Raw genomic sequence first — 11,833 nt, 5'->3', positions numbered from 1 at the left:
GTTACCCCATTATACAGCTGAGCAAAACTGAGGCTCCGTCACCCAGAGGCGGCACCAGGGCTCTGATGGGCTGTGAACGCTAAGACAGTTTGTCTGAGTCCATTTCCTTGTCTGTTAAGCAGGATGATGAGAACATCCTCATAGGTTGCTAGGGGGATTGAGAGTCCACGGAAAGGCCCTCCGTGGAGCACTGAGTGACAGTGGTAACAAAAAACGTCAGCTCCAAATACTTGTTACAGACACTGCTTCCTAAAGCACGGACCCCAGTCTTTCATAGAAAACAGGATTTATTTTCACATTTAAGCTCAACACAAAGAAATGTTCCAGAAGTCTATTGTGTATATAATCAGTAGATATAATTTCTAAGACACACAGAAGAAATCAAAGCCCACCAGGGAAGACACACTGACTTCCTTCCAGAGCGCACGGCACTTACAAGTCATTTCTGTTTTCAACTGGGGAATTCACATTGACTAGGCACAGCTCGCAGTGGGTCTGTCCCCAGGTTCAGCTGATCTACCCCCATGGACTCTCCCCAAACACAAGAACAGCAAACCAATGGGATTCACAGTGACTGGGATAAAAGATCTCAGCCGTGGCACCTTCACAAACGCTCAGACTGTGCTTCAAAGGCCAAGCTCGTGGCCTGTGCCACCAATTTGAGGTCACACCACAGCCTGGAGTAGTTAGTGCCACAGCTCCAGCTCCAGGGAGTCTTGCTAAATTATTCCGATTAGGAAGACGACATTAAACAGCTATTACAGCTCTTTACAGCAACCGGCTTTCCCCCTTGGCCAAAGAAAAGGCAGAAACTGCCTTCGGAGCTAACCCGTCACCACCCTCAACGTCCAAGGCACAGGTGAACTTGGGCCGGGCGATCACGGGAGACGCCAGACGAGGAGCAGGGACACAGTGTCCGTGATGCGTGTCCAGAAACAGGGCGCTGGGGAAGATCAGGCACTGGGGAAGCAGCCCGGTGGGTCCTGTGAGGTCTGACATTCCCGAGAGGCCTTCCGGAAGCACAGAGAAGGTGGAGGGAGCACAGGCAACTCCAAGGGGCCCCTGCGCTGGGAGCCCGAGACGGCCGCCTGGGTGAGTCAACTCCCTGTTGCCTGCAGCTGCCGCTGGCCTAGAGCCCTGGCGTGGCGGGTTAGCTCACCTGGCCACAGTCCGTGATGACAATCTTCTTGGATGTCTTCCCACTCTTGGAGCCGAGAGATTCTATTTTCTTCACGACATCCATGCCCTCTTTGACATGGCCAAACACAACATGTTTGCCATCCAGCCTGCGAGGAGAGGTGAGCCAGGTAAGCAGAAGCGAAGGTGGTGCAGGGTCGCCCAGGGTCACAGCCCCTTGGTCACGGGACTACTTACCAAAAACAGCAGTTCTGAAAGGAACCCACACCGAAAAGCTGGCCCCGCCTCTCACAGCTCGGGTATCGAGCCTTGCTGAGCCCCCCAGAACGCATCAGAGGACGGCTCCCTCCCAGGCTACGTTCTGCCTCGCCTGCTGTGTGACCTAATCCCAGGCCACTGCACCTGAATCCTGGGAACCTCACCTACAAAAAGCGAATTATTCTCGTTCTGCACAGGGAGATAAAGGGATATTGAACTACTCTGAAGAAATAAGAGGTCTGTGTAAATGGAACTATCTTAACAGTCATAAATTCTGAGGTGAGAGCCAAGATAATACGTGTGGTGAACCGATGCGAGTCCCAAGCAGCTCTCAATCCGAGACAGTCCCAAGAATCTAAAAGGCAGGGCCAGCAAGGCCAAAACTGGTTACACCTCAGGATCCACCAGGGGCTCCACGGAAGGAGGGCAGGCAGAGCCAGCACCAACCTGCCCACCCTGACATCCACGTCCCTCTGGCTCGGAGGGTAGAGACCACTAGTAACCCCCACTACCCAGGTCTCCCTAAAGTCCTTGGAAATGGGCTTTATTTAGTCTGAGCTCCAGGCCAGCTGCTGTCCCCTCACCTCCCTGAGATGCCTCAGGGCTAGGACACAGGGGACTTTGAGCAGAGAAACTTACTAGGTAGTGGAAAATTTACTTGGGAAACATCCCTAAAATACAAGGGGCTGGTAGCTATTTGCAGGCCCATGCTAATGCCTGATGAGAAGTCCAGTGTGATATCCAAACGTCTCCTGCAGCATTTTCCACGGTGCATTCCAAGGTCAAGTAAGCCAGGGAAATAGCGGGTTAAACCAAGAAAACAGGTTTCTGCCACAGGCCATCTTGAGGCCTAGTATGTTCCGCAGCATTTCACAAATATATTTGGTAAAAGAATCCTTTCCTCTGTGTGTGTGTGTGTGTGTGTGTGTGTGTGTGTGTGCGTGTGTGTGCGCGCGCACGCACATGTGCACAGAACACACTGAGAAAACTCCATCTGACAGTAACAATGGGAAGCTTAATAAAGACAGTTACAAGAATAACCCAAATTCTCCCTCAATCCTTTCACAAACCTTCTCCTTCTCTCATACAGACACACAGCCTGGGTGAGGGCTACTGTCCCACAGCAGAGTCCAGCCTCAAACTAGCTTCCCCCTCCAGCTGCAAGGCCACCCCATCTTCCCAGAGGGCCTGGAGCCGGGAGCAAGCAACTCACCAGTCTGTCTTTATGGTGCAAATGAAGAACTGGGAGCCGTTCGTGTTGGGGCCTGCATTTGCCATGGACAGGACACCTGCAAACACAAGCAGGATGACCAGGCTGCCCCCAGGAGGCATCTCACACGGGAGTCACTCAGATGAGCAGATGGGGAAAACCACATCAAAGATGCTTGAGCCGGAAGATCCTGGGGCTCAGAAGAGGGAACCAGGGCCCAGAGGACGCAGCTCCCCAGGGCCTGTCCGCCTCTGCCGCCACGAGAGAAAAGGGCCTCGTGGAAGCTCTCAGTGGTGGAGCTGGAGCGGGACCCCCAGCCCTGAACTCTAGACTTTCCCATGTCGCGCCTCGGGTCTGACACAACGCTGGGGTTTTGCTTAAAAGCTCTCTCCCCCAGGTTCTCAAAGGAAGGTTCGGTTTAGAAACTGAGAGCTCAGGATGAAAAAGCTCTAGGAAAACCCAACAAGCCCACCCAGAGCATCGAAGGAAGGAAGGAGCAACGTCAGATATGGAGCAATCATACTGGGCAATCAGGCTGTAGCCTCCAGGCCTGCTGGGATGGCAGAGGCAGGGTCATAGCTCGGGGCACATGGCCCCGGGACTGGCGACCTGCACTCACCGGGCCCCTTGTGCTTCAGTTTGAAGTTCTCGTCAGGAAAGCGGCTCCCGTAGATGGACCTCCCCCCTGTGCCGTTGTGGTTGGTGAAGTCCCCGGCCTGCGAGCACAGAGCATCGGCTGAGACGTCGCCACCAGAGCTGGCAGAGGGGTGCTACTCCAGCGCTAGGACGCAGCCCCCAGCCCACCCAGGGCCCACCCAGCCGGAAGCCCTCAGGCAAAGAGGTCAGAAAACATCCAACGATAGAAGGACTATACAATACTAAGGAAAATAAGCAACAATAAGATAAAGCTTAGATATTTTCTGCCACAATAACTACCCTGGTTTCCGAATGATTCATTTTTGTCTGAGCGAGTTTTTAAATCATCCTTAAAAACATCTCGGCCATTCTGAGATGCTTCTTAGTGACCTAGAATTTTCTACCCACAACTCTTGGAGGGTAAATAGGGAGAAAACCAGGAACCCTCATTCCCAAGTGTGGTCTGTGGGAAGCGGCAGCAGCCAGCAGAGCCAGTTCCCCACACTGAGTCCCCCTCCCTGTCCCAGCATCTCCCCTTCACCAGGCCCAGGACAGAGCCCTGCCAGGGCTGGCGTCACTCCTCACAGCTCGCCTGAGGCTTCCACGGGAGCCACGGCCAGAAGAGCCCAGGGGCTGCCAGCTGCGGCAGAGCCCCAGCCCCCGGCCATGGTCACGTTGCTGTTTTCCTGAGGTGGGATCCTCAGGTGACACGGGTGACCTGACCTGCCCTGCTGAAGCATCCCCAAATGCCAATGTGTCCCCAGAGAGGGACGATTCCAAACCCTGGCCTGGGCGTCCCGGTGCTACCATCCCATGCCTCCGAGAGCTCTCCAGCTTTGGAGTCTCTGCCCTTGCCTGCTGTGGTTCCGAGGAAGACCCTAGCCCGGCTGGGACACCCACTTCAGCTCCTGCTTCATCCACAGCCTCGGGCAGAGCCGGGAGCCGCCCAGCTGAGAGCCACGGGGCGGAGCCAGGCCTGTCTCACAGCCACAGCCCTCACCCCTCCCTGAATTTGTCACATTCAACCCACTGCCACTCACCACGATGTGATGACAGCCACCAGGTCGGGGTGGAGGGAAGGGGGGAGGAGAATTCCAGGCTGAAAGGACTTCAAAGAGGTCATGACATCCATGCCCCTGCCTCTAGGTCTGCTGGCCTCAGACACTAGCCCCTGTCTTAGCAGGGTCTGACCTCACACAGGACAACCCCCAGCATAGCTCGGGTCCTGGCCCCGTCCTGGCCCTGGGGGAAGTTCTCGCTTTCAACACCTACCTGCAAAACATCTGACACAGCAAAACTAATGCTTTTGAAAAGAGGCAGAACATATGACTAAAGAACAGACTCATTTAACCGGGAAAGATGCCCTTCTCTGGAGAGAGGCTCCAAGTCCAGACCTGTGTGTTCTTGTCTGTGCCCAGTCTCCTCCCTCCTCCTCCTCTCTAGCCTTATCTCCCATGCCAAGTGCTCAGTGGGACACACTGTGGGGCATGGGCAGAGACTGTCTGAATGTGCTGGTCCTCCAAAGGCTTCAGATCTAACCCTGAGCACATCCACACTCCGATGCCTGCTCTCCCTCCACTGCTTCACTCTCCCGACCCCGCCAGGCAGGGCCCGTCCGGCCGCCTGCCCTGTTGCTTAACTCCTGGGGCAGGGAAGGCTCTGTGGCAGCCAGGAAAAGCTCCGGCCTCTCGGAGTAAGAGGACAGGCCGAGCGAGTGACCGCAGCTGCCCTCCATTAAGTACTTTCCAGGCACGTGCACACTGGTTACTCCTCATGAGAATCCTCCGAGGTGTCCCCGTCACTATTCCCATTTAGAGAAGAGGAACCCAAGGCAGGGAGATGCCCCCGCTACCTGGCACATGAAGGACGGAATCACTCTGTGAAAGGTGGAGCCTTTGTAGCCGAAGCCCTTCTCCCCGGTGCACAGGGCTCTGAAGTTCTCTGAGGGTTGAAGGAAGAGGCAGGTCAGCAGGGCCAGGCCTCAACCCAGGGGCCACAACTTGTTCCAGCCGGCGCCCTCTCGACCTACGCCCCGCCGGGACATGGAAAGACCCCCGCCCCTGGGTCTGCGCTGGCTGTGTGACCTGGGACAAGTCATCTGGCGCCCTGACTTCAGTGTCCGAGCACTGTGGCAGGAACACATGCTCCTGGCTGTTCCAGCACCGGGTCAGCGGGGCAGGGAGTCCAGGCAAGGGCTGCGAACCCACCAGCCTGCCCCGTCGGGCACCAGGAGGGAGGAAGTTGTCCCAGAGGACATGTATGTGTATCTTCTCCTGATTCAGAGGCTGCTACTGCACAGGTGGGCGGGGCCGACCCTAAGGCTCAGAGAGGACCAGTGGCTGCCCCAGGGTACTCAGCAGCTGAGCCACACGTGGAACTCCCATCTAGTCACGGTTCTCATGCCCCAACTGCTCTCACCACCCCACCCACCTTGCCTTGCCCCTCTCTCTTCCATCCAGACTGGACTCAGAAGGCCCTGGGCCCTGACTTACCTGCTGTCTTTGGGACAACATCTGCCTTCAGCTGTGGGGAGAGAAGAGGGACAAGACGGTCAGTCCAGAGGCAGGTGAAAGAGGGACCCAACCCGCACGGCGGCCCAGGAGAGGGGGAAAGCACATTCCTGTCACTCCCAGCCCTCCGTGGGAGGCCACCTAAGGAGCTATCGTTTCTGCCAGCTGCTTCCTGAACTCCAGGCTGGGAGGAGGCGGCCTCGATTTCCTAACTTGTCAGAAGAGATGCCAACACCATCCCGGACTACTTCTAGGGGCAGAACTGGCAGAGCCACTTCAGCTGGGCCCAAAGCATCAGAGACTCAAGGCCTGGAGAGAGGGCCCTGGGGAGGAGCCAGTCCAAGCTCCTCAATGGGCAGATGGGAAACGAGGCTCAGAGAGAGGCAGGAGGGGCGGGGGAAAGGGGAGGCTGGAGGCCCATCTAAGCCTGCCTCTTGCCTCCCAGCTGCAAGAGCCACACTGGCACCGAACCTTTAAAATAAAGGTCTTCTCCATTTTCCAGAAGAGTCAACTGAGGCTTAACTGAGGCCCCTTTGTTCAACATGGGCTTGAAGGCTACACCCAGGCTTCTCCTCTGTTACCTTCCGGACTACTAGGTATGTTTCTTGCTCTGTTTTTCAAAAAGGCCCAAAGAGCCAGGGCAGACGCAGAGTGTCACCTCGGAAGGGTGGCTGGGGATGGAGTTGTGGCGATGAGCTCAGAGCACACTGCCCCGACTCCAGGAGCTCTATGCCTGCTCTGGTGGCTGGAGCCCAAGGCCGGGCCAGCCGCCCTGCTGGGAGAGGAGGCGGCCCGAAACCACCTTTGCTACGCCGAGAGCCCAATGGCGAGGGCGGGGCTGGGGCCCGCTCCGCCTTCTGCAAGGGCCACAATGTGAGCGCCCAGCCGGGCCCGCCGCCCGGACCCCGGAGGCCCCCGAAACCCATCTCGAAGCTCCGGGCCTAGGATCCCGCCCCATTAAGTCTCGGAGCCCCTCCCGACCCCGGTCAACGGGGCGGGCCCTCCTAGCCTACGATCTGACCTTGAGCTTTCTCCTCCACAGGGGCCTCCCTCCCGCCTCCACTAGTCCAAAGTTCTGAGGGGAGGCCTGGAGAGACCAATCTGATGCCCCTCCTTAGAGATGGGCAAACTGAGGCCCAGAGCCCAGGAGCAGGAAGCAAGGTCACTCAGCGAGCCAGGCACAGCGCCGGCCCGGGGTCCAGAGCTCTTCCGCGACCGTCCCCCACGCCCAGTCCAGCACGGTCCTGTCCGGTGGTCTCACCTCCAGCACCACGCGGCCGAGCGGCTGCCCGTCGGCGCCCACGTCCAGGTACACGAGCGGGTTCCGGGAGGAAGAGGACGGGTCTCGGGAGCCGCTGCTGCAAGCGCGGGCCGCGGGTAGGCGCAGGTGCGCGGAGCGCGGGCCGGAGAGGGGGCCGAGCAGACGGGGGCCGTAGCGCAGCGCCAGCATCGTGGGTGCGGGTCCGGGCAGGAGAGCCACGGGCCAACAGAGACTCCAGAAGCGAGCGTCACGGGCGCCCAAAGGACGGAGTTAGCCGCAGCGGCGTGCAGCCGCCTTTATTGGCCCAGCCGGCCTCGTGGCCCCGCCTCCATCCCGCCCCCTCCGGGCTGACCGCGGGCGTCGCCTGCTGGCCCCAGCGGACAGCGCAGCCCGGCCGGTGGGGCGGTGGGGCGTGAAGTCTTCTGAACACACCCCAACCAGGGCCAGAGACCTGAGGGGCAGACAAGACTTCGCAAAAGGAGGCCGGTTCCATTTTGCGAGGGTCCCAATAGATGAAAAAAGGGGAAAATGCTAAAACGTGGTTAACTCCAAAATACGAGCATCCATATGTTTTCGTTGAATATAACAAAAGTCTACGTTTGAGACTTTTGTACGGCTGCCCCTCGCCCCATAGGCCCTGTAGACAGACAGGCGGACCAGGAGAGACCGTGTCACTGAGAGTCAGTCAAAGAAAGGTGGAGATGAGAAGCGGGATTAGAGCGAGAGGTGGCAGGCAGGCACCTCCCATGGTGACCACCGGCCTCCTCGTCCTATCCTGGGCTTGTCTCCAGATGCTTCTAGAAACCAGTCCCTCTTCCAGACTCAGCCTGGGCCTATCGTGCTCTTACCAGGCCCCCAGTCCTCCACCAGGACTGGGTCTGGCTCCTCCTCCCCTACCCCATAGACTGACAGCCCTGATCCCCAGCAACCAGGACAGACGGCTGCTAGCTCCCCTCCCACCCCCACTCACCCCAAAACTGCACCTGCAGATAACATACCACAGGGACCAGTCCAAGGAAAAGCCAGAAGGCAAGACAGGAAGAGAAGGGGAACTGAGCGGGAGAAACCACAGTGAGGGGGATTTACCCCACGTGCTGAGGTGGGCTTCCCAGAAGCCTGGGGGCATGGGAGGCCCACAGGAAATGAATGACAGGCAGGGGACTTGAGAGAGCATCCGAGCCAACACCTGCACTCTCCGTATGTGCAAATGAGGCCCAGAGAGATGAAGGCACTGCCTAGAGGTAGGGGAACCCTGGAGTCTCCGCAGCCAGCCTCTGCCAGTCCTCCCAGACCTTCTGGGCCTCAGTTTCCCCTCTACAGAATAGGGGGTGTTGCTAATCCCTACCTTGCTTGTTTTCCAGGTCTGTTCCAAGGATAAAATGAAGAGAGAGAGGACTTTGTCAGCTGTTAAGTACTGTGCCATGAGCATCAGTGATGGACAGAGTCTAGATGGTCTTTTTTTTTTTAAACCTCTGATTCTTTTGTGTGTGTATGTGTCATTTTTTTTTTTAATTTTTATTTTTGGCTGCATTAGGTCTTTGTTGATGCATGCTGGCTTTCTCCAGTTGCGGCAAGCGGGGGCTACTCTGTCGTGGTGCGTGGGCTTCTCATTGCGGTGGCTTCTCTTGTTGCAGAGCGTGGGCTCTAGGCACGTGGGCTTCAGTAGTTGTGGCACGTGGGCTCAGTAATTGTGTCTCATGGGCTCAGTAGTTGTGGCTTGCGGGCTCTAGAGCACAGGCTCAGTAGTTGTGGCCCACGAGCTTAGTTGCTCCATGGCATGTGGGATCTTCCCGGACCAAGGCTCGAACCCGTGTCCCCTTCATTGGCAGGCGGATTCTTAACCACTGTGCCACCGGGGAAGTCCCATCCAGATGGTCTTTGCTCAGGGTTTGGGGCTCAGTCAGTAATGGGCCTCAGCTGCAGGGCCTCAGAGTTCTGAGGGGCCAGAGAAGAGGGTGGGGTCTGGGCCTTGGAATCAGGTGGACTTCAGCTGGGACCAGCTCTAAACTGACCTGCCCCAGGCTCTGAATTGACTCCTGGGAAGGGGTCAGGAAGCAAAATGCTGACCCAAGCCAATTCAAGGGGTCAAAGTGTCTTAACCTCATGAGAATGCTGGCTTGACCCTTTTCTGGAAGTCCACAGTCCCCTTCTCTATTCCTGGCCCAGGAGGGGCCTGCACTCAATGATACTCCAGCTGCATCCTGGAGCCCAGATGCTCCCCAGGTCCCAGCCCAGGACGGGGCCTCACTCTGTTCTGGGGAATGGCTTCTCCTTTTTTTGTGATTGTTCCCTGAAGTAGAACAGGCCTGAGTAGGAAGCTGGCTTGCTCCCTGCCCCATCTGGGCCCTCAGCACATCTCGCAGATACTCCCCTGTATCAGTGCATACTGCAGATTCAAAAGAAGAAGAGAGGAATCACCCCACATATCAGTTCCAGGCCCTTGGCTCACATAGCCCTTAGCTACGCCAAATATATTAGTGGTCCCCTATTGTCTCTCAAGCCGGCTCCTGGAGGGCCTCAGTTTATCTCCCACCCAATGGAGTACGAGCAGCCCTAACCCAGGGAAGAACTGCTTTCACTCATGTAACCACTTTAGTTCCCAAAGCCCTTGCCTAGCCCTTAGCTTGGCTGCTCTCCACTGCAGCCTGGGAAGCAGTTCCATTGCACAGATAGGGAAGCAAGGCCCCAAGAGCTGGGGAGTGAGTTGCCCAAGGGCAGAGTGCTGGAGCTGGGAGGAATCCGTCTGACTCCAGGATCAGGGTTTGCATATGTCACTATCGTTGAGGAGCTGGTAATTGGGACAGGGTGGGGAGGGCAAGAGAGACAAACCTTGGACAGACGACACAACAAGATAGAAACTGAGTTAGCTGGGGGACTGTGGAACTCAGGGGACAGGGGAAATTGTTTCTGCCTAGGGGGTCAGCCTGGAGACAATTGCATTTGAGGGGCAGAGACAAAAAGATGCAGAGAGGAGATTCCACAGGGGGAATAAGCCAAAGCCAGCCCAGAGCTAGGAGAGGTCAGGTCATCTTCAAAGAAAGGCTACAATATTGACCATGAGCTGAAAGCTTGGCAGGGGAAGGGGCGTGGCAATCACAGAAAATCCTGAAGGCCAGGCTGAGGTCTAACATTGTTGGGTAGTACTGGGGAGACAGGGATGGTGCAATCCTTCATCCCCACCATGTTACACCTTCTACCCTCTTTGAAAAATCAAACATCATCACTCCCTCTTGCCTGAACCAGAGAAAATTCCACCTTCCCCACAGGCTCAGCTGTGAAATCATTTCTACCTGTGCTGACCTCAGTGGCATCAGGAGCAAGGACTGTCTCTGGGCTGAGCCATGAACTGAAACATGCCCATCCCCAGGTGAGATGGGGTAGGTGTCACCACTCAGCCTCTATGGCTATTTATAGACTCTGTGTCATCCTCAGAAATGGCAGTTTCTCTCCACTCAGCCCGAGTGGCTTCTTATCCAGGGTGTTAATGGATTTCATCACTCAGGGACCCTGTAATGCCATCTTTAGGCCTCACAGAGCCAAAGAACAGTCAGGACATGCTGACATCCAGGGGTTGCAAACTCATATACCGGTTGGGGCCAGGCAGAGACACACTGGGGTGAAGTGTGCTGGGCAAGGCTATAGGGAATACGTGGACGTGGGACTGTGTCCAAACACCACAATTAAAGGGGCAGCTCCTGCCCAGGCCAGTCAATTTTTGTATGTGGACAATGGGTCCAGTGTAGCCAGATCTTTTCATTTTTCAATAAAAACTAAAAACATTATGTTTAGTGGAAATCTCCCAACTTTTAAATGTTGGGAACTCATTTTAAAATAAAATTAAACCCTGAATGAGCCCTAAACAACATATTTACAACCCAGCTAGGGCCTCTGAGCCAATAGTTTATAAGCTCTGATCTCCACTGTGTAGATGAGAGAACTGAAGCTCAGAGAGGGACAGAAGCTTGCCCATGGTCACACAGCCTCAAAGTACTGGAACTGTGGTCAAACCCCTCTCTTCACACTTGCCAGGGCCCTTTCTACAAGATTCACGCAGCAGACATGTTTTCAGAGCACCTACTAAACGCCGGGCCTGAGCCTTGCCCTCAGATACAGAATACCTCCGGCCTCTCCCAGGCTGCCTGTGTGCCGGGCAGGGGTGAATGTTGTGGTCGCCATAGGGTATGAAGTTACAGGGGTCCTGAAGAGCCTTCCAGGAGGGGCTGGGAGTGAAGGAGGCCCTGCTGTGGTCATGGGGTGGGGTTTTCATGAACGATCAATGCCAGTGTCTGTCCCTGGGACAATGTGCCTTAGGTAGGAGGCCTTGGACTCCATTTATCTTGGTTCCATCTGAGGGACTGGGGTCCAGGAGAGCATCTGTCATGGGAAGCTGACAGGGAGCCCAGAAGAGAGGTTCTTGGGTGAGAACCCAAAAAGTGAACCAGAGCCTGCTAACAGGCCACTGTGATCGCGTCATTCTCTGGGGGAATTCCCCCGAGGCCTTCCCAGGCTTCTCGAAGTCATTCTCAATGCATCAGCCTCCCTCTGCTGCTTCCAGGAAACATGGGTGTGTCTGGTCCCGAGCATGGTCTGAAGCAGAGCATTGTGGGAGTCAGGAAGAGGTGGGCAGGGGAGGTTTCTCTCAAGGCCCAGGGTGGTGGTGGGCACAGTGAGCAGAGAGCGGCCTCAAGGGGGAGGTCTGGAGAAACTCCTCTTCAGAGTCCAGCTGGGCTTTAAAGGTCACCTGTGCAGGGCTTCCCCGGTGGGCGCAGTGGTTAAGAATCCACCTGCCGATGTAGGGGACACAGGTTCGAGCCCTGGCCC

General features: G+C 56.4%; 1 protein-coding gene across 1 annotated transcript; it reads right to left on the bottom strand.

Moving 5' to 3' along the window:
• Positions 1–290: 290 nt before the first annotated feature.
• Positions 291–7,264, bottom strand: PPIF (peptidylprolyl isomerase F). Its single transcript, XM_082672990.1, has 6 exons — positions 7,013–7,264; positions 5,734–5,764; positions 5,094–5,182; positions 3,225–3,321; positions 2,609–2,684; positions 291–1,286 (listed from the first exon to the last, which is right to left on the bottom strand). The coding sequence occupies exons 1-6, from the start codon at positions 7,199–7,201 to the stop codon at positions 1,151–1,153; spliced, it is 618 nt and encodes a 205-aa protein (XP_082529116.1). The 5' UTR covers positions 7,202–7,264; the 3' UTR covers positions 291–1,150.
• Positions 7,265–11,833: the final 4,569 nt, after the last annotated feature.

This window comes from Grampus griseus (genome assembly GCF_964374135.1).
Source record: "Grampus griseus genome assembly, chromosome: 16".
Classification (NCBI taxonomy): Eukaryota; Metazoa; Chordata; class Mammalia; order Artiodactyla; family Delphinidae; genus Grampus; species Grampus griseus.
Note: the sequence above shows the minus strand (reverse complement) of the source record. Positions and strands in the feature narration are given on the sequence as shown.